The 23,071-nt window shown below is 43.6% G+C and overlaps 1 protein-coding gene across 5 annotated transcripts in view; it reads left to right on the plus strand.

Moving 5' to 3' along the window:
* PDE1A (phosphodiesterase 1A) overlaps positions 1-23,071 on the plus strand; it is a 135,888-nt gene that overhangs the window by 102,830 nt on the left and 9,987 nt on the right. For all 5 annotated transcript variants that reach the window (XM_081024168.1, XM_081024172.1, XM_081024170.1 and 2 more), the window contains 11 exons: positions 1,090-1,272; positions 2,290-2,356; positions 4,550-4,666; positions 6,386-6,526; positions 7,898-7,998; positions 10,150-10,275; positions 11,809-11,910; positions 12,033-12,153; positions 13,082-13,163; positions 17,435-17,558; positions 19,414-19,595. In XM_081024168.1, coding sequence (XP_080880294.1) covers positions 1,090-1,272; positions 2,290-2,356; positions 4,550-4,666; positions 6,386-6,526; positions 7,898-7,998; positions 10,150-10,275; positions 11,809-11,910; positions 12,033-12,153; positions 13,082-13,163; positions 17,435-17,558; positions 19,414-19,595 — 1,346 coding nt within the window. The remainder of the gene's footprint in view (positions 1-1,089; positions 1,273-2,289; positions 2,357-4,549; positions 4,667-6,385; positions 6,527-7,897; positions 7,999-10,149; positions 10,276-11,808; positions 11,911-12,032; positions 12,154-13,081; positions 13,164-17,434; positions 17,559-19,413; positions 19,596-23,071) is intronic.

Below are 23,071 nucleotides of genomic sequence, written 5' to 3' on the forward strand. Positions count from 1 at the left end.
GAAGGCCTTCAAATATTATTTCCCATTTGCTAGCTGAAGTGCTACTGAGCTGCTTCTTCTCCCAAGCAGAAGTGGGCCTTTGAGAGCAAACAATGTTAGAGAAAGGCAAGGTAATCAGTTCTTCAAGCTGAGAAGAGAGTCAGGGCAGCTCTTCATGCCCACTTCATTATTCATTTCCTGGAGTAGATGATGGAACATCAGCAAAGTATATAATGGAACCAAATATAACAGAATACCAAAGGAAACCGTCTTGAAACATAAAATGAGTATGCAAGATTATCAACGAGGATTGTAATGTTTGTTATTTATCAGGCTGAAGATGGTCTGGGGTGCTGATAAAGTTGTTTTTGATATTTGGGGATACGCTGCTGATAAGATTTCGATCTTCATCAGTTAGCTGCTTAAATTTTCCATTTAATTATGGCCTAGGTCATAATGATGGTGATCTTATTTTATTCTATTAAGCCCCTTTAAGGCATTCTTAAGTGGGGATGCACTGTTGTGCTGAGGTGTTTCTTGCAGGGTTCCCATAAACTGACCAGTCTGGGAGAGACTCTTTTGAGGAAGGAAGAGACTCCCAAAACCCAGTTAAGGAAGGGGGGTTGTGAGCCCTTAAGACTATTACTGAAAGTTACCTCAGGAGTTGGATTTGTTAAAGGCGTGAGTACCTGAAGGTAAGTGCCGCCTCAGAAAGGGAACAAACTAAAAAGCCGAAACCTCTGTGAAACAAATTCAGCAAACTAGCTTATTAATTCTGAAATAACCTAAGTTTCTCCGCTTGTATTATAATACCTTGTTTTAAAATAAATCTTTATTGTCATTTAAAAAAACAAAACAAAAAACTGGCCAGTCTGAAAACAGGATATGGGACTAGGTAGGCCTTTGGCCTGATCCACTAGACGTCTTTTTACGTTCTTTTCTTCACCACAATCCAGAATTATGGAATACTGCATTTAACTGCTGCGGGTTGGGTTTAGCTAAGGTTGGGTTGAGCTAAGAGCTTTGAGCGCCTGGTCCATATTTTCCTCTTCCTATTCTGAAGTCTGCAGATCTACTATACTGATTCATGCACCCGATATATATTTACAGGAGACTCTTGGATACAGAGGATGAGCTGTCGGATATCCAGTCAGATGCAGTCCCGCTGGAAGTACGGGATTGGTTGGCGTCCACCTTCACGAGGAAAATGGGGATGACCAAAAGGAGGCCAGAGGAGAAACCAAAGTTTCGAAGCATTGTGCATGCTGTACAAGCAGGGATTTTTGTAGAAAGGTGAGTTCTGGCTTTATTAGAACAAGGAGGACGTGGCATAGCTCAGTAGTAGAGCATCTGACTTGAGTATGAAAGACCCCTTTGGCATCTCTGAGCAGACTAGTAAAGTCTTCCCCGGGAAACCCTTAAGAGAGTCTGCCAGCAGACAACACTGAGCTTGACTGATCAGTGGTTTGTCTTATGTTCCTAAACCGTATTAAGCCATACTTTGGCTTACCATGATGTGCAAGCCAGGCCATTGTTAAGCTTGTAGCATCTTACATTTCTTTTCTTCATGGGTGGGTTAGTTCATTTGTTTTAGTCCTCTTTGTAACGATCATTTGAAGACAGGTCTGAAATCTTGCTAAGACGGAGCATTAAAATTCTTTATATAGACTAGAAACTTAATGTTAATGTTCCGCCTTTGCACTTAGCAAGATTTCAGATCTGTCTTCAAAAGTTGTTTCCCATATGCAAAGACCACAGCAGGGTTTGAAGTGTAAGAAAACAGCAGAATATATTAAGAAACATGTTAGAGAGGGTGAAATTAGATAAAACGAAACCTTAAAATGTAATTGTATATAAATTGAGTTATAAACATTGATGTTGGGTGAGTGGGAATTGTTTTGTTGAATAGGAATACAATTGTTCAGTAATAAATGTAACTTATGAAAAAAATGTTTTGTTTTGTTTTTTTAAAAAAGACAGAACATTAAAATTCTGTTTCACCACACATTGACCAAGAAAGTGTTATCTTAAAAACAGATAAGCATGTGGCACTATTGAAAGGACATTGGCATAAAATGCAGAGATCAGATATAAATATCAACAAATTCTATTGTAAGTTGGCGTATGCCTTCCCTTGCTTTCGGGAGCAAACATTTTTGGCTCCCATCTTTCACAAGATTTTAAGGGTCTTTTTATATCGAATTTCAAACTTCAAATTGCAAGGGGAACTTTTCCAGAACTGCTCCCAAAGCATAAACACATCACCATTAGTTTTCAGGTGCCGTTTCATTTACGCTTCTTTTCTTCTAGAATGTATCGAAAGACCTCTAGCATGGTTGGCTTGGCCTATCCAGCTGAAGTGATGTCAGCTTTTAAGGTGAGATCAGTTTGTGGACTTTACTACAAAGTAGGGATTTGGGAGGAATTCAGTGCAGTTTCAGAAAGTGCAAATTTGGTCGGTTTGCCTTTAAATGCACGCGTACCAAAACAACCATGTGCCAAAATGCACACTTCCCCAAATTTTGCAATGCATTTCTACAGCCAGGTAATATGTACCAAAAAAATATACTAGCACAAACTGTGATTGCAACTGCAGGTGTAAGTGAAAGCAACATACAAATATTTGCTATAAGAGAAAATGTTGCTTTGGGCAGCGTAAGCAATTTGGCCTTCCAGACTGAATGATCCCACTCTCCACCCCATACGTGCTGTCAGGAGCTCGTTCTACACTCGAGTAGGACCCTGGCAGAGACACATGCCCAACTGGCATGTTCTCTCCCTCCTGGTCTTTCGTTTGGGAGCTTCAAAAGCTTTATCCAGCCCGAACATCACAGCGACCAATGCCAACAGACATCGGCACACTTAGGGATCCGCGTAACAGACCTCAGCAACTCAGCATTTTGGCTAATTACTTTATTTACATATAAACACACACAGAGCACTGCAGCATGGCTCCCTATCTCTCTAGCATCAGACAGCGAAGAGAAAAAATGAAGGACAATGGTTCGACTTCACGGAACACAGTAACACAAATATCCTTTCTCCGTCACTTCCCACTCTGTGGAGTCATGTGATACACCGTCATGTGATACACAAAAATCCCATGACTGCAATCATGGAGCAGGAATTCTAACACATGCTGTTTGGGAAGCCCCATTGCTCAAACAGAAGTCCTTGTGATGGGGCTTGAGGAGCTGGATCCCACCCATATATTTAAGCTACTGGAATATAGTACAACCAGCCCCAACCTGGCGTCCTCCAGGTGTTGTTGCGCTACAGTTTCCCACATTACTGACCAATGGTCATGCTGCCTTGAGCTTGACCCCTTGCTTGAGCGAACCATTTCCTAAGCATTTCAGTATGAAATACACATGCAAGGAAATGTTTTTTTCTGCTTTCACAAAAGGTTTGTGATTGTATGACTTCTTCCGCTTAGTTGTATTATTGGAATGGTAAGATGTATCTGTTTTGAGAGGTGTTGCTCAAAAAGGTAATAGTTGCTATTGTTTCAGTAATTATTATTATTATTATTATTATTATTATTATTATTATTATTTATACCCCTGCCCATCTGGCTGGGTTTCCCCAGCCACTCTGGGCGGCTCGCAGCAGAATATTAAAAACATAATAAAGCATCAAACATTAAAAAGTTCCCTAAACAGGGCTGCCTTCAGATGTCTTCTAAAAGTCAGATAGTTGTTTATTTCCTTGACATCTGATGGGAGGGTGTTCCAAAGGGTGGGCACCACCACCAAGAAGGCCCTCTACCTAGTTCCCTTTAACCTCACTTCTTGCAGTGAGAGAACTGCCAGAAGACCCTCAGAGCTGGACCTCAGTGTCTGGGCTGAATGATGGGGGTGAAGATGCTCCTTCAGGTATTCTTTTTCAGCAAGGCTACCCTCACCCTGTGATTCCTTCTAACTTGAAGTGGTAGCTTATATGCAGAAAGTGGTAGCTTATATGCAGAAAGGTTTTGAGATGAGGGTGTTTTTCAAATAAACAGTCCCAAAATCTATATTATGAGGAATCACAGTCCAGCAAGAGTCCTTTGCCAGATGCATTTTGGTTTTCAGCCCACAGAGCAAGTTGGGGACTGCAAGAGACAAAAGACTTATATGTGGTAAGAACATTTCTGGTGCCAATATGATTACCTGACAATTATGGGATGTCAGGGAAACAGGTTATTGAGTGCAAATTACTTCGTAAACATGATCCAGCCAGATCTGAGCATGTTTAAGACTGAGCACTGAAAACTCAAGAACTCAGTGCCATTGGCCATGTCAGGGAAGGAAGAGTATTACATAAATGGGGTGCCAGGACTGAGTAGGTCCTTGCGCATGTTGTTGTGGCATACTAGTTTTCAGGTACAGTAACTGTGGCGTAATGATGAGGACCTCCTTCACGGGTATGGGCAGGTCTATAGATTCGCCATACCTTATTCTCAAATGGTGCTTGTTGCTTGAATGAAACAGAGTTTAATTGCTGCCCCTTCCCTGAATTTTCTGTCTCCTATCGGTGGGGAATATATGCAAATCCTTAATTATCCCCTTTCCCCAAAATTCTCTTACAGGATGTTGATAAATGGTCGTTTGACGTGTTTGCCCTAAATGATGCAAGTGGGGGACACAGCCTGAAATTTATGATGTATGAATTATTTACCAGATATGATCTATTGAACCGTTTCAAGGTAAGAGGCTTTCCCTTAAAGAACTGCCACATCTACCCACACCTAAACATATGCCAGAGAGGGGAAAACAGGCATATGATTTCTTTACAGAGAACTAGAGAATATTTATTCTTTTCATTACTGGAATGACAAAGGACAAGATGAAATTCAATGGCATGTTAAATAATTTGAGTAAGATAATTATATTATCATTTCTCTCTCTTCTTTCTTCTTGTCTTTTCACTTCTTTTCTCGTTTTTCTTTTTTGCTTTTTCTTTCTCTCTTCTTCCCTCTCCTCTAGGGTCTTTTTTATCCTTATTAACGGAGAATCTGAATGGCGTGGTGATTACTTACATCCATATTGTTTTGTTATTGAATATGCAGGCCAAATTTTATTATATATATATTTGTGTTGATTGCTTTGTTATATACAACTGCTATAAGATACCAGATATGGGAATTATGGCATATTGTTAATTTGCAAATAAACATTTTGCACACAAACACACCCAAAGGAAGTTATTTCATGTTATTTATTTATTTGTTTGTTGCTAATTACTCTGTGTAAACACTTGTGTATTGTAATTAAATTATCATAAAATTTATATGCCGCTTGATTGTAAAAACAAAACAAAAAAAAAACCCAACAACCTCAAGGTGGTTTACAAAAGGACAAAACAACAAAATCAAGAAAAAATTCACAACCATCGTTTAAAACATACAAAACTTAAAATGCTAAAACAGATTAAAATTGCCCCAACTTTCTAAGGATCTGGGTACGCTTGTCTAAACAGGATTATTTTTTAGCAGATTCCAAAAAGAGTACATTGAAAGCTCCTGCTTGATCTCAATAGCCAGGGAGTTCCAAAGTGCATCGCCATCACACTAAATTATCATTATCATTATAATTATAATTAAATTTTATGATTATATTTATATAATTATATTAAAAACACGATCCAACATTAAAAACTTCCCTAAATAGGGTTGCCTTCAAATGTCTTCTAAAAGTCTGGTAGTTGTTTTTTCCTTTGACATCTGGTGGGAGGGCATTCCACAGGGCAGGTGCCACTACCAAGAAGGCCCTCTGCCTGGTTCCCTGTAACTTGGCTTCTTGCAGTGAGGGAACCGCCAGAAGGCCCTTGGAGCTGGACCTCAGAGTCTGGGCTGAATGATGAGGGTGGAGACGTTCCTTCAGGTATACTGGGCCGAGGCCGTTTAAAGCCTTAAAGGTCAGCACCAACACTTTGAATTGTGCTGGGAAATGTACTGAGTTCTTACAAAAAATAATAATAAGCAACGTCTACAGAGATGACTTGAAGTGGGCTGTCAATCAAGGGCTCAGGCCAAAAGAAGAGCAAGCATCTTAGGCAGGAGCTAGGCTGAATAAATGCAGGAGACCGAAGGCCAGGAAACTAGTGCATCAGTTTGGCAGTGACAGAAAACAGGTGCCACCCACCCAAGTGAGTCTTTGCCTAGACTGAGTGAAGCTTCAGTAGCTTCAGTTCTAAGCAATCCCACAAGATGGGCTCTGAAATGTCACCTATTGTCCATCTCAGCACAGGAGAATTATGGGTTGTTGCTAAATGTCCTATCGGTAGGTACCAGTTTGCATACATGCTGGCTGATTTCTAGCTAGCGCCATCCCCAAAACTCAGGATGGAAGATGGCATGGCAAAATTAGCACCCTCAAGTCTGCTGGTGACACTGGTGATTATTACTTGTGCTTGCTTCTTGCAGATCCCTGTTCCTAGCCTTATTTTGTTTGGAGAAGCGTTGGAAACTGGCTACAGCAAACACCGAAACCCTTATCACAACTTAATCCACGCAGCTGATGTCACCCACACTGTGCATTGCATCATGCTTCTTACGGGGATCATGGTAAGAAATAATGAGCTGGGCTGAGCCCAGAGGATCGGGACATGGTGACATAATGCAACCTATTAGTGAACACTGGCGTGAGACATACTGCACATATATATATATATATTTTTGGGGGGTAGGCAAACCAGAGGCCACAATCCAAAGAGCACCTTTAAAGGTAAAGGATAAAGGGACCCCTGACCATTAGGTCCAGTTGTGGCCAACTCTGGGGTTGCGGCGCTCATCTCGCTTTATTGGCCGAGGGAGCCGGCGTACAGCTTCCGGCTCATGTGGCCAGCAAGACTAAGCCGCTTCTGGCGAACCAGAGCAGCGCACGGAAACACTGTTTACCTTCCCGCTGGAGCGGTACCTATTTATCTACTTGCACTTTGACGTGCTTTCGAACTGCTAGGTTGGCAGGAGCACGGACTGAGCAACGGGAGTTCACCCCGTCGCAGGGATTCGAACCGCCAACCTTCTGATCGGCAAGTCCTAGGCTCTGTGGTTTCACCCACAGCACCTTTGGGGATGCTCAAAAGGCAGCCTGCTTCTAGGCACTGTCAGCATTTGACTCAGCATTTGAATATGACTTTGGAGTCACTAAAATAAAGCTTTTGATGGTAGCCAACTCTCTCACGGTCCATGCATTTTTTTTAAGCTTTCTCTCCGCCCAGTGACTAACAGAATGCCAGCCTGAACCTTTTATCATTGGCTATTTATGAGTATCCTCATAGCAGAAATGAATGAGGAGCAAGATGCTAGGAAAGCTATAAGGTGTCTTAAGGTATATGTGGCTTGAGGTTTAAGACAACAATGATAAGTGCAAAGGTAATGGACCACTTCCTGCAACCTTTCTTGCTGTATGGGACTATGATAGCACAAAGACAGGCTAAGCCGGTAGTGGGGAACCTGTGACCCTCCAAATCTTCTTGGACTGCAGCTCCCCTCGGCCCCAGCCAGCATAGCCAATGGTCAGGTACTGGGACGATCCAAGATGTCTCAGAACCTGAGGCAAAACGCCCCCACGATGGGGGCGCCCACTCTGTAAGGAGTCTCCCTCATTGGGCGGAGGGGGAGTTTTCCACAGAGCTTTGCTACCAGTTCCTCTCTGCCCCTAGAGGCCAGGGAGACAAGCTGCAAGGCTGGGTGGCAGAGCCGGGTGATGTCCCTTAAGTGGTGCTGCCTGAGGCAGCCACCTCACCCAATCTCACGGGAGGGCCGGCTCTGTCATGGACAATGGGAGTTGTAGCCCACAACATCTGGAGGACATCAAGTTCCCCATCCCTGCTCTGTATTAAGAAAGGGTAGGATTCTATAAGACAGGACAACTTAGCCAGAGATGAACTATTTGTACTTCATATGATGGAAGGTTTTGTTGTTGTTGACTAGCACTGGCTCACCGAACTGGAAATATTAGCAATGATCTTTGCAGCTACAATCCATGACTACGAGCACACCGGGACTACAAACAACTTTCACATCCAGACCAGGTAAGCTGGTGGTATAGGAACAAACACCTAAAACAGGGAAGGAGAAAATCTTTGAGCAGGCTTTCAGACAAGATCTCATGGCAGACTCCCAAGTTGGTATTGTGCATGATACAATGCAGAAATTTCCATCAGTGTGATAATTTCAGTGCTTCCAGAAGGCACGAGGGACAGAAGAGAAGCAAAGTCACGAGTGAAGGGTTCCCAGCCCTCGCTTGAAGCTGGTATTGACACTTTAAAGTTTATTTATATCCCCTCATTTTTGGCAGGAGTTCTGGTGCTAGAGATCATCCAGGCTGGGCACTGGTCAAGATCCAAGAGGTTTAGAAGGGGCCCCTTGTTGGCTCAACCCAGTAGTGTGTAGCTAGGTTATCGGATGTGGCATTGATATAACACTATGGCCCCTGTCAGTCATTTATAAGGGTGCCAAGAAATCAGCCCACTTCTCCCTAGCAATTCTTTTTTCATACAGTTGCAGCAAAGACTTGTTGAGCAGGATTCATCTAAACAGTCCTGCCAGCGGGAACCATTGCAATGGGTCCTGCTAGCAGAATGGGACCCCCTCCCCCCTCTCCTTCCTACCTGCTCCCCTCCAAATTGGCTCTTGGGGGTCAGAATAACCCCCAAAACAGTGCATGGTGGGAGGAGAGGGGAGATCTTCCCACCTGGCAAATAGAACTGCTTCCATGGATGGAATGATTGCCTCAATGCTATTTTGAATTCCAGCCATTGTGATTTGATATTCATATTGCACCGTTTAATGAAGAGATGGAGAACCTCAGGCCTGAGGGTCAAAAGTGACCCACCAAGCCTCTCAGGACTCTTCCCCAGGCCATATCCCTTTGAGTGTTTTTGTCTGGCTGGACTGCGTCCTTGAACTCTTGCTTCCCTGGATGGTGGGTAGTGTCAGGGACCATGCTGAGGGGGGCTGCACTGAGGAAGAATGGTGGGAGCCTCCCCCTACTCCTGATCAGGATCCTGAATGTTCCCTGGAGCAGGAGGACAGTATAGAGAGTAAACAGTGGTTTGCAGAGGGACATAATTCGGAAGGCAGAAGCTGGGAAATACTAGATGGGGAACAGCTAGGAGAGAGAGAGTTAACAGATTCACTGTCTCTGGAAAGCTTTCATCCGCCCAGCCCAAGGTCAAGAAGAGCTGATAAAGTGGCAGCACAGAAAACACAGTGGTTATGAGCTCAGGGTACAAGACGCAGTAGTGATGTGGGTGACTAGGCAGGAAGTGGGTGAAACCCTTAACTGGGAGCACCACCATTCCTTGGAAATGGATTTTTTGTTGTCTCGCTGTGATCATTCAAGTTTCTAACTGGTAAGAAGACTCCTTTTCCTTTGTTCTGCTTATCTGCTGCCAGAGGGGGGAGGAAGCCAATTCCCTGAAGCCTGGCAGGTAGAGAGGTCTGCATGTGAACATGTGTGAAACAACTGCATCAATTGCTCCTCCCACTTTTGTCTCTGGCCCTGCTCAGCACTGGCATGTGGCCCCTGGAAGTTTGCCTGACAATGAATAGAACCCTTGGACTGTCAAAGGTTCACCATTCATGATTTAATGATACAATGAAGGGGTGTTTTCTTCTTCGTTCTCCCACAAATTGCTATGACCCCCCCGACCGAAAATGAGGACTCGTTTTCCCTCACCCTATCATGCTGCATGTCCTAGGACACTGCTCTTGCCAGACATGTTACTCAGTTCATAAACTTTACAGACTTAGAATTCGTGTGTTGATTTATTTATCCAGTGTCATATCTGCTCCCATGGCGACAGTGTCAAGCCAAGGTTTGCAAGCTATAACTAAAAATAACTTTTTACCACTTAGTCCAGTAATTCCAAATTTAAACCACTTTTCTATTTTGATCTTAAATTATGGGGCCATTTAAAAAAACCCACTGAATAACAACTCAGCCCTTCTCATTTCAGATTTCAAAAGCAAAGATAAAATTGAGATAGTTCTAGTTTTGAAAGGATTTCCCTGATGTAACAGAATGGGCTGCAACATGTTGAATTGGAGGTTCCTCACCACTGTCATAAGGTGTTTTCTTGTGCCTTAGCTGGATACAGCTCTCCTGACTCACCTGACAGGTAGATAAACCTGCCAAGGTGTTGTGAACTGAAGCTTAATATCCCACTCTTTGCATCTAGGTCAGATGTTGCCATTTTGTACAACGATCGCTCCGTTCTTGAAAACCATCATGTAAGTGCTGCTTATAAGATTATGCAAGAAGAAGAAATGAACATTCTGGTGAACCTAACCAAAGATGAGTGGAGGTAAGACAGGTGGGCTTGTTGAGAGTGACACGCATCATAGGCCTGGCTCATAGTATTCCAGCTACCACAAAAGCTCTTCCAGTTGGTTGGCTACCATGTTGCCAGAGTCATATGTCAAAACTTTCTCCAGTGTGAGTGGTCTGTGTCATGTGGATTTTGCCCGTTCCAGAGACCCCCCGGGTATAAGGCGGTATATAATTCAATAAATAATATAGAATAAATAAAAATAACTCTTCGGGGTTTCAGACAGGGAGCCTGTCTCAGCCCGAACCTGGAGAGGTCAGGGATTGAACCAGGAAACTTCCGTATGCAAGGCAGATGCTCTATCCCCTGAGCTATGGCTCTTCCACATCAGCTTTCTGTGCAGGATAGGGGTGTTGCTAAGTACTAAGAAGACTCAGGGGTACAGGCTTATGACCCCAATCTGCACAAAGTTTGCATATGCAAAGATATCCCTGAGATAGTCCCAACGTTGCCCTTGGCACATGGGTTCTTTTAAAGGCTCACATGTGCAGTTTATTTTCCCTTCCCAAGATGTGGAAAAATAGCCCTCGGAAAGCATCCCCGATGCCCTTCCTTTCCGGGATGTTATCCAATGGAGGTGCTGTCCTACCAGGCGCATGCTGAGATGGCTACAAGTCACCACCTGGTAGCTTTTCTGTCATCAAAGTAGTCACCTACCCCAGCTACTGCACACCACAGCATGAGTGGCGCTGTGGTTTAAACCACTGAGCCTCTTGGGCCTGCCGATTAGAAGGTTGGCAGTTCGAGTCCCCACAACGGGGTGAGGTCTCGTTGCTCTTTCCCTGCTCCTGCCAACCAAGCAGTTCAAAAGCACACCAATGCAAGTAGATAAATAGGTACCACTGTGGCGGGAAGGTCAACTGCATTTCCATATGCTCTGGCTTTCGTCATGGTGTCCTGTTGCGCCAGAAGCAGTTTGGTCATGCTGGTCACATGACCCGGAAAGCTGTTTGCGGGAAAACACCGTCTCCCTCGACCTGAAAGTGAGATGAGCGCCACAACTGGACTTAATCATCCAGGGGTACCTTAACTTTTTTTTTTTACTCCTTAGAAAGACCCTCCTGGCCTCCTTCTTTAAGGGAATCCTCCCAAGATCTAGTTGGTTTCTCTTCCCCTTCTGAGTTCCCAAGCGAAAGTTCGGTGCTGGTGGTAAAGTCTTAACCTTCTCCATGTTCTGCTGATTGCAGTTATGTGGAAATCAGGCAAAGCATCCCACCCAGAGCCCCAGAACATAATTACAGTTCATGATTCTGAAATGAGGAATAACAAAACAGCAGGACCGATGAAGTAATAGCAGGGTTGCGTTGTCGTATTTTTTAAGTACCCAACTCCCATCAACTCTCAGGAGGCTGGAGGTTTCCAGATAATAATAATTTGAAGTGCTTTTCTCATTTTTATTTAATAATGCTCATTCTCATCCCAAGAGATAAATTAACCATCGCTTTGTGAGCAAAACGTCTCATTAGAGAATAAATACGATTGCAATTTGGTAATGCTGACTGTCTGCAGGGAACTGCGCACCCTCGTCATCGAGATGGTCTTATCAACTGACATGTCAGGCCATTTCCAGCAGATCAAAACAATGAGGCACAGTCTGCAGCAGACCGAGGGGTAAGTGCCCCCCCATTCTCTCTCCAGTGCTGTGTGTTAACATGCAGTTCCTGTGTGAATGGGAGGGAAGGGGAGACTTGCTGTTGCAGTAACATAATGTGAGAAAATCTTTGAATGGGCAGGATAGACAAAGCCAGAGCCATGTCCCTGATCCTTCATGCAGCCGACATCAGCCATCCATCAAAAATCTGGAAGCTGCATTACCGGTGGACGATGGCACTGATGGAAGAATTTTTTCGACAGGTAATATCCTTCTCCCATGTCCAGACCTGTTCATAAAGATCCCTTATATGTGTTATTAGATTTGGTTGTAATATTCCTTGTTATTTCTACTTTCTACTTGTAAGAAAGGGTGAAGGAAGAATTCGTTTCAGTTCACATTTCAAGGTGAACGGTCAAACCCGGAAGCAATAGGAGAACCGAAGCCCAACTATCCTTTGAAATTTGCACTTATCTGAATTTTGCAAATTAGCTCTCCAGCCAAGCTGTGCTTACAAAAAACACACATTTGTTATGGGAAAGCATGTGTACAGTGGTGAAAACCACACACAAAGCTGGATTCTGTTTGGGGAAACTGTTTGCAAGAATGTGTGTATCAGGCAACATTGTGTACAGAAATGCATGTGTTAGCAGAAATTTGGACAAAAACCAGAATTTTCATGAGAACTTTTAAAAATAAATGAAGAGTTGCAAAACTGACATGGAAATGTAGAGAGCTGAACGCAAGATTTGAAAAATGAGAAATGGAAAGAAACTGAGATTGTCCATCTCTAGATGGGAGATGGTGTGGGAGCATCTGCGTATGCATGGAAATGTTTGTAGCTCATAGGGGAAGAGAAATAAGCAGGCAGTGCTAAAAACCCTCTGTCTGGAAGCAGCCATTTTCTCTTTTCTCATCCATCATAAGTACATGTTTAATATACAGTATTTTTCTCTTTTTTTAAAGCCACACATTGCAGAAATTGGATGTGAAAGGGACACCCCTTGGTTTAGTTAAATAGAATCATAGAATCATAGAGTTGGAAGAGACCACAAGGGCCATTGAGTCCAACCCCCTGCCAAGCAGTAGTTGGCCTTGTGTTCAGATGCACTCCGTAAATTCTTAGTCTTGCTTTCATTAGTACCTGTAAACTTACACATTTCAATGTGTCACCTTTTTTTATCCCTTCAGGGAGACAAAGAGGCAGAACTGGGGCTACCGTTTTCTCCTCTCTGTGACCGCAAATCCACCATGGTGGCACAGTCCCAAATAGGTAATGCTTGGCTTTTTTATTTTTTACTTTGGAGAAATGATCTCATAACGGAAAGGAAGAGTGTTGTGACCATCACAAAATAGGAACAATCAGCATTCTAAGGTTGGCAAGTCACTAGCTTCTGCTTCCTCCTCCTACCATGTGTTCATTATGCACACTGTCGCTTATGGAAGAGGACTCTCATAACATCTGGAAGAATAGAAGAGGATCCTTACCTTTCAAGAGCCCAGCACTCTGAGGAAAGGCAGAGGTTTGGGGATGGATTGTTGCTGCAGGATGGGAATGAGACTATGGCTACGTGAACACCGTACATTTAAAGCACATGACTTCCCCCAAGGAATCCTGGGAAATACAGTTTACCCCTCACAGGGCCACAATTCCCAGGATTATTTGGGGAAAGTCGTGTGTGTACAGGCCCATGATATAGGAAGATGGCTGAAACTAAGCAGGTCTGCCTCTGGTCAGGTTTTGATGGGAAATCACATACAGAGTGCTACATATTCAGCCTTGTGTCCCATGAGAAAAGGTGGAATATAAATGTTTATTTCAGAGAAGAGAGAATATGTTGACTGTTAGGCACACGGCGTCTCTTGCCTTTCCATTGCCTACTGAAGACCTTCCTCTTTCAACAAGCCCTAGCGTATGTCGTTTGCCATCCTGGGCTCCATTGGAAGGAAGGGGTAAACTTGTAATAAACGAGCAAATGAATGGTTGAAGGACCATTGGCTGGGGAAGAAGCATCACCACCTACAGTGAGGGTAGATTTCCCACTCCCAGCACCAAATAGCTATAGTCCAGCTGGTTCTGGAGGAATCCCACAGGTCAACAGGCAACATGTCTCCAGCCCAGGTGCCATTGCACAGGTATGGGTAAAAAGGGGGGATTCAGTTTGCACCTTTTAGGTTTGCAGAAGGAGGAGCTGCGTCTCGTCCTAGCTCACTTTCCTGGCCTCACCTTGCTTGTTGTAGCTGGCTCATTGTGAGTGGTAGTTTTAGGCGCAAGTGTCACAGGAACTGGCTGTGGCTCTGAGCCACAGGTACATGGCAGCCGGCTGTGGTGATGCTAGACGGGTCTCCCTGCACACACCTAGATGGATCCTTTGCTGTAGCAGGGATGGGGAACTGGTGGCCCTCCAAATGTTGGAAGCTCAACAGCCCTCAATCCTGCATGGCCAATAGGTATGGATGATAGGCATTGGATGCACCAACACCCAGAGGACCATTTCTGCTCTTGAGGGTCTTCAAGTCAGCCAATGTTCTTAGCTAACGCAAGATATGGGCAATACAGATTTTCAGATTCAGTGCCACAACATTCCACACATTGGTGTCGTTTCTAAGTCTGAGAATGCCCGTTTTCAATAAGGTAATAGGGTACCGCTCTCCTTTATGCCCAGAGCATTTATTTAGCATATTGAGCCGATTTGAAATCTGTTGCTGTTCCATGTAGTATCGGGTGTTTCTCTCTCTTTTTCCACCTGTTCAGTTCTCAGCGGGGGATAATGCTTTGTAATTTTAAATGCGTAATTTCTTGCCTCGACAAGCATTTTTCAAGAAGACATTGTTCGATACTGACATCTCAGAGCTGTGGGTTGAGTTCTGTCTCCCAGGGATATTGCTTGTTCCATTCACTGATTTGACAGAACGCTGCTAACGCATTGTGAAATAACACTCACGCAGAATAATAAACAGTAATTTGGAATATCAACTCAGACTCATAAAGACCCTGCTCCAAGATCGATCCCCTGTAGGCGGAAGTGTAAAAGTTGCAGCACGCAAGGGCTTCTTCTTCCAAAGAGATGAGATGTTTCTGAGCTCCATCTTGGCTCGCACAAAACTGTGCCCAGAAGGGCACACAGGTGCTTGTTTCCATTCATGGATTTCCTGTGCTAGATCAAAGGAGAGCTCCATGTTGAGAGACAGGATGATGATCTGGCTCAAGGACTCTGGCGTGGGCAAGGGAACTTCAGGTTCATATTCCCACCCACACCCCTATGGCCAAGTTCACTTTGTGATGTTGGGCCAGTGGCTCCAGGCACACCTTCCTCTTAGAAGGTAGTGTTGTTGTTGATGATATATTTATGTAGCGTATTTTTCGTGCTATAAGCTGCATCAGACCACAAGACGCACCTAGTTTTTGGAGGAGGAAAGCAAGAAAAAAAATATTCTGAATCTCAGAAGCCAGAACAGCAAGAGGGGTCGCTGTGCAGTGAAAGCAGCGACCCCTCTTGCTGTTCTGGCTTCTGGGATAGCTGCGCAGCCTGCATTAGCTCCATAAGACACACACACATTTCCCCTTACTTTTTAGGAGGGAAAAAGTGAGTCTTATAGAGAAAAAAATATGGTATTTATTTAAAATATTTCTTAACTGTCCTTCATCAGAAGATTCCAGGGCAATATACAAAAGTGTGGAAACAATTCATGTAGCATAAATGCAATAGGTTATTAAAGTGTAGGTGGGTTCCCATGAGGCAAGACACAGTGATAACAGCAAGAACCTGTATTGAATTAACAGAACCGGACAACAGGGGGCAAAGCAACTGCTTATATACATTTCTGAAGGCCTGGACCATTCCCACTCCCAACGTGATTGGCTGTCTAAACTTCCAAGCTGTGAATCATGACTCAGAGTTTAAAGGCCAGTGGCAGAGGCCCAAATCCTGAAATGTTCTGTGATTGGATATCATGTATCGAATCAGAACACAGGGGCTCAGAATCCTTAGTCCAGACTCAAGCTCAGGCAAACACAGACCACTGAATACATATCACCTACACTCAACTGAGTTCCAGTCAGAGTAGGCCCATCAAAAATACTGGATCGTGGCCATTAGTTGGATGTAACCCAATTTTTAAAGGAAACAGAAAGAAGGCTAATCTTGTTGCACTCCAATAAACACTTATTTGGGTTTTAGTGCCATGAAACTCAGTGGCACTTCTGAGTAAACGCAGGATTTTGCTACATAAACCCAGCCTGAGTTTCTGGACGTAAGGGTAGGAGGTAAATGTTAACACCTGACATAAAATAAATAGCGATCCTTTTTGCTCAACAATTGGATCATGGGAGTATTTCCTTTTTATTCCAACAACTAGCTGCACAAGTCTAATCATGTCTACTCAGAAGTAAGTCCTATTGAATTCAATGAGGCTTTCTCCTAGGAAAATGAGATTAGGATTCCATCTTAAGGGCGCCTTAAAAGAGAGGGTTATAGAATACTGGCTTGATTATAGAATTGAAAGCTGTCAATATTAAATGTCAACCTTTTTATCCTTGCCTTCACCTTGTGGGCAACATAGGACATGTGTGTTTGTGTGTGCTTGTGTGTGTGTTTGTGTGTGTATATGTGTGTGTGTGTGTGTGTGTGTGTGTTTTTGCATACTCCTATGGTCTTGCATCTTTAATGCATTAGATTCAGGATGTAATAGCTTTGCAACATTTATTTTATTGCACATATGTCCCTTGCCCATATGGGGGTTCAACTGGACCTCATATTGTTTATGTAGTTGCTCTAAATATATCTCTGTACAGAGAGACAGTGGTGCAACATTGTGTCTAAGCCTATCAGGGCCAACGGACATTGTACAAAGTCTGTAGCTTGACTGTGCAATCCAATATATGCATGTTCAGAAGTAAATCCTGTTGCTTTCAGTGAGAGTTTCTCCTAGGTAACTGCAGGCAGAGAACTGCAGACCGAATCTCACCTCTGTCACGGGTTAACCACGTTGTCTTCGGCAAGCCACTATACCTCAGCCTCGCCCTCTGAAATAAGGAGGGCGTGGGAGTACAACTGATCCTGCCTTGCCATTTACGCCCAAAATACAAGCGTTTTGAACACTCACACACTACACAGATGCTTTCATGTGCAGAGCTTGCGCTGTTACCAAATGCCACATAATGTCCATTGTGCATTTGTGAGAAACTGATCTTTTAGTGTGGCAGCGCATCAGTTAGGCTAGCACACTTCTCCTATACAATTGTAGGCACTTGCTGAAACCGTTATTCCAGCAAGTCTATCTGGTCACATAATTAAGTCATGCATTCTTGTATCTCGATTATGTTTATTTTATCTCTGTGTTGATGATAATTATTTTACTGTTTTATGTACACTTATTGGATTTTATTTTTAATTAAGCTGTTTATTAAAACTCTTAAATTTGCCTTCAGCAAAGCTCTATTCGCATTTACTTACTAACTGTACAAAGAATGGACAGGCACTCAATGTTTTCTTCCGTCTCTCTCTCTTTCTCTCCACACCCCACTCCCAAATTGCCCTGCAGGTTTCATAGATTTCATAGTAAAGCCAACATTTGCTCTTCTTACTGACTCCATGGAGAAAATAGTTTTTCCTCTTATAGAGGAAGCGTCAAAATCTGAAAGCCCTTCCTTCTCGACAGCAATAAGGTTTGAGAAGCACCCCCCCCCATTTATATTATTATTGAAAATCGAAATTACTCTAATATAACATTGCCACCTAGTGGCAAGAGTTGCAACTGTGTTACATGACAGCATATAAATCCTGTTCAGGAAACGACTGTGTATATGTAAGGCAAAGACATAGCAGAATACAAATCATTATATTTGAAGGAGCTGGTGCTCAAAATATTATTCAGGAAATTTTGTGGAGGGATGATTTGCTTGGAGGTGTGTACATATGATTTCAAGGCTCTTTCCTCTCTGCCCTAAAGCAAATTATGAATTTAGCTTTTAGCCATTAAGCTTGTTATGCTAGCAAAATACTGTACGTTTTTGTTTCATAATAGCTTTGCGGCATCTCACAGTCACAAGATCCAAAGCAGAAATAGGAAGATTCGAGGTCATATAATGCAGGGCATATAAATAAAAATAAACCAGCACCCCTTTTGGCAAGGAACAGAGGTCTACAAGTTAATTCTCCAAGTCCAACTAGTGTCCTTTATTTAATTTAGGCTGCATTCTTATACTGAGTTTCCTGGGAATAAGCTCTATGGGACTCAGTGGGACTTCTAAGCAGGCATACATAGGATTGTATTGCCATGGCAAAGAACAATAGAGTTGCGTTCTGCACATGGGCATAGACTGGAGAGGAACAGGGGGCAGCTGCCCTCCTCTAAATCAAGTAAACATACAAAAACTCTTAACTATAAAAGTAGAAATTGTAGAAAGATTTTGACGGATTTCTCTGAGCACTTGGGGTCAAAGGAAAGGAATTTAAAACAACTGTTGTTGAGACATTTCATTCTGAATCTGCTAGGCAGAGCCAGACAGAGAAGGATGACAGATGAGTGTCCTCCCCCCCCCCAAAAAATATATCCTGGCTATGCCCATTAGGGTGGTTCATTATTTTTTTTAAATGCCTGCTCCAATGGTCTTATCTTACTACACTAGGGATTATATAGCTATATCTGAAATTTCATGCATATCAGTTAATATCTTGACCCTCCTCCACTGAATTGAAATTTCAGCCTTCATGACATAGGGAAACGACCAAGTAAACAGCTCATTGTGGCCTAGGGCTCTCGTATTTACAGGACCGACTCTCCTGGTCTGCCCCGCAGAGGACCTTAAGGTGCATGAATAATCATAGTTTAGAGGTCTCGGGTCCTAAGGAAGTCAGATTATCCTCCACCAGGGCCAGGGCCTTCTCAGTGATGGCTCCGACCTGGTGGAATCTCTGTCCCATGAGACCAGGGCCCTGCAGGATTTAACTTCCTTCCGCGGGGCCTGTAAGACAGAGCTGTTCCGCCCGGCTTTCAATTTGAACTTAACCTGATCTTTTATTCCCCTTCCTTCCCTCCCTCTCCCCTTTTTATGAAGATTACCCTCTCTGGGTTCCCACAGCTAATTCTCCCTGGGTCTCCTTGCTGGCCCAAATAGGACTAATTTAGCCAGCTAGCCCTGGTGATCATCGAATGTTTTCCCCTAAAATGATTTTTTGAATTCAATTAGCTAGTGTAGTAAGAGAAGACCTTTGGAGCAGGCATTTTCGAAAAAGGTTTTTTATGAACCGCCCTAATGCCCATGTCTCGTTGCCCTTTCCACCCTCCTCCATGTAGGGGATATTCCTGCATCAGTTATGGGAGCCTTTTACAACCTGGCATCCTTTAGACTGTTGACTTCAACCCCATCCAGAACTGATGCAAGCTGTAGTCAAAAGCCTCTGGAGAACCCCAGGCTGACTTATGGGCTACAATGTATTACTGTCCTTTCTCCTTGTCTGTGCCCCCGAAGTGTCTTGCTCTGCCTATAATCTAGTTCTTTAATCCACCCCCTCTTCTAGTGACATCGCTGGAGGATCCAGTGTGGAGGTACACAGAAGGATACATGTTAAAAATGCTGGGTGTGTCGGCGGGTCTTGCTCAGAAAACTCTTTGACCACCGTGGACTTAAGAAGCTTTAAAGACTCCCTGTTTCAGATCATACAAGAGAACAAAGACAGGTGGAAAGAGTTAGCAGAAAAAGGTACGTTTTCCATTTCCACCCCATTGGCTGGTTCACTCTTGAGCAGCAAAGTATCTCTGTTCATCTGCGCTCAAAGACAGTTTCCTTGCAAAACTACTACACATTAAAAACACCATGAGCACACAAATGGACGTGTGCATGTGAGAAAGACAAAGATACGGTGATCACCTTTTTTTGTGCATGGTATTTATGTGTATTTTTCTTTCTAAAGTTGTAGACAACCTGCTGTTCCTTTGATGGACATCGCTGCTGCACTTGCAGCATTCACACCACTAGGTGGCAGATGTCCACGCCATCTCTCACAGTGCTGTCCTTTCCATACTCGTGTCTTGATAGACCATTGCATATAAGAGATGAGAACCTGAAGTTTCCTTTTGACTGATAGCATGCAGTTAGCAAAGTCCAAGTGAACAGGTTGCTTGCTTTCAAAAGGATAAAACGTTAACGAAAGAACGTAAGCAGAGGCATGCTGGAATGGATCAAAAAGGTCCGTCCAGTGCAGCGTTCTGCCTGCTACAACTTTGGTAGAGCATGAGACTTTTAATCTCAAGGTTATGGGTTCATGCCCCATGCTGGGCGAAAGATTCCTGCATTGCAGGGGTTTGGACTAGATCAGGGGTCTGCAACCCGCGGCTCCAGAGCCGCATGTGGCTCTTTTACACCTTTGCCGCGGCTCCAGGGCGGATACTAGTGAGGGGAGGAGGCGCATTGTGCGCCCTGACACTCCCCACTGTGGCGGGCGCTGTACTGGCTGTGACGTCGCATGGGGGCGGTGCGTGCATTAGTCACGCACCGTCCCGACATCACCTTCCCGCCCGCTGTCAGATCGCAGCTCCGGAGATATATTTGTTTTAAATGTCGCAATGGTTTTGCGGCTCCCAGTTGTTTTTTCTTCGGAAACGGGTCCAAGTGGCTCTTTTTGTCTTAAAGGTTGCAGACCCCTGCACTAGATGGTCCTTGTGGTCCCTTCAACCTCTACAATTCTATGATTCTATGTTTATGGGAAGCCGATGAGCAGAATGTGAAGGTGATCACCCTTCCCTGCTGTTTTTGTTCCTGCCTCCAATAGCAACTGGTATTCTGAGAAACATCGGGGGTCAGCTTGAACTGAACTGAATTGCAAAATTTGGAAAACAGTTTAATCCAATTGTAAGATGCATCCCAGTCAGTCTGGAAACGGCAAATTAACGTATTTTTCGCTCCATAAGAAGCACCTGACCATAAGACGCACCTAGTTTTTAGAGGGGGAATGCAAGAAAAAGAATATTCTTTAAAGGGAGCGCTGAGCAGAGCCTATATGCATCCCAGGCCCTGCTCAGCGCTCCCTTTTACGAGCTGAGTGGAGCGTGTGTGCGGCGCTTGCAGGCTTTTCCCCAAGGAGGAAGAAGGGCAGCCCATCACAGACAGGCTGCCCCTCTCCCTCCTTGGGGAAAAGCCCCCAAGAGCTGCACACACGCTCCACGCGGCTCTTTAAAGGAAGCACGGCTCTTGCGAGATTTTCCAGGAGGTGGAGGAAGGGACAGAGGGGCTGCCCTCTGACCCTTCCCCCACCTCCCATAAAAGCCAGGGAAAGCCACGTGAAGCCTCCTCAGGGCAGCGGGATGAAGGCTCCCCATGTCCTGAAGAGGCTTTGCACGGCTAAGCCAGAAGCTAGAACAGCGAGAGGGAGCGCTGCGCAGTGCTCCCTCTTTCTGTTCTGGCTTCTGGGATAGCTGCACAGCCTGCATTCGCTCCATAAGATGCACACACATTTCCCCTTACTTTTTAGGAGGGGGAAAGTGCGTCTTATAGAGCGAAAAATACAGTAGGTGAGATCCCTTGAAACTGAACAAAACTCTTGTGACCCACCAAGCAAAACGCAGCCTACTAGCCACATATCGAGGCCTGCCAAGCTTTGACAAACCATGCCCCCATGTTTTTGCCATCCTAAGTAGGAAGGGAAGCATTAATAGGTCACTGACATGCGTGCCAGCTTGCCCCCGCCATTGTGGGGGCCGGTGCTGAGCGACATGTGGCACACAGCGCATGGTGCACTGATGACACGCACGCAACATGCTGATGTGTCATGTGCCCATCGTGCACCTTGTGCGTGTGTTGCAAGCAGGCTGTGCGCATGCGCAAGAGATGTGAGTATGCCACACAGTGTGCGCACATGGCAGGTGCATAGTCGCTGTGAAATTTTGAGGGGGGGAGGCCCCCTCTTGAAAATTTTGGAGGGGGGCCTTGGGGCCCCTTAGTTGGCACCACTGGTCTTTGATGGGCTCTCACACAGAGCTGCTTGGGCTGTATTTGGCTTGGTCAGTCAGCGATTGTGTGGCCCCCACCCTGGGAAAATCTCACTCTGTGACATAAAACCTCTGTCTGTCTGTCTGTCTCTGTGTGTGTTTTGTTACTTAAAAAAAAATCTTTATTGCATTTTAAAAGTTTACAAAGAAAGCTTGAAGTAAACATTACATCCAAATATTCAAAACTAAAAAGGAAAAATAGAAAAGAAAGTAAAAAAGATAAAAAGAAAAGAAAAAGAAAAAATGAGAAAAAAAGAAAAATGATGAATAATAAAAAAGGGGGGGGGGAGAGAATTAATCAAATACACAAAATTGTTCAAAGGATACAAACAGTAATTTAAATATTCTACACACCAGGTTCCCAGAAAGAAATTACATTTGTCATCCTTCTTTTCTTTCTTTCTTTACTGTCACTTTCTTTCTGTTCCGGAATGTTAGTTGACTTCCCTCTATCTCTTTGTGGCTTCGACACTTTTCTTAAATAACAAGTATTCTTTATTGGTTTATTTAAATCTGTTTCCCCCCAATATATCTGTGAAATTAATCTAAGGACAACCAAGTATTATTTTTGGAACCATATTTTATCAGGTAGTTTTTGAAGCAATCCCATTCCTTTTTTACGTTATTGCCTGAGTGATCTCTTATTAGTTCTGTCATTTTGGCTAGTTTGAGGTACTTGCACAACTTTAATTGCCACTTTTCTTTTGTTGGTATTAAATCACTTTTCCAGTATTTTGCAATTAGCATTCTATCCACTGTTGTCGCATAAAGAAACACACTTTTGTTTTCGTTTTTGTGCAGTAAGGTTCCTTCGTTTTGTTTACATCACCAGCACATATTGTTGTTATTTTTATATATTTTTTGCTAATTTGGATGGGGTCAGGCACCATCTGTAAATCGTTTTCATAAAGTTTTCTTTTATCAGATAGCACACAGTGAATTTTAAGTCTTTTTCCCATAATTTTTCCCATTTTTCCATCTCAACCGGATAACCAAAATCTTGTGCCCACTTCACCATTACTTCCTTGATCTCCTCGTCTTTAAGGTTCCAGTCCAGTAATAATCTGTATGTTTTTGATAATATATTTTTATTATTTAATAAAAGTTCTTTTTCTAAATCCAATATCTTTGTTTCAAATACATTAATATTTTTGGTCTGATTTTAAAATTTCATTTCACTGGTTATATTGT

Source organism: Podarcis pityusensis (assembly GCF_964106645.2).
Source record: "Podarcis pityusensis genome assembly, chromosome: 1".
In the NCBI taxonomy this organism is placed as follows: domain Eukaryota; kingdom Metazoa; phylum Chordata; class Lepidosauria; order Squamata; family Lacertidae; genus Podarcis; species Podarcis pityusensis.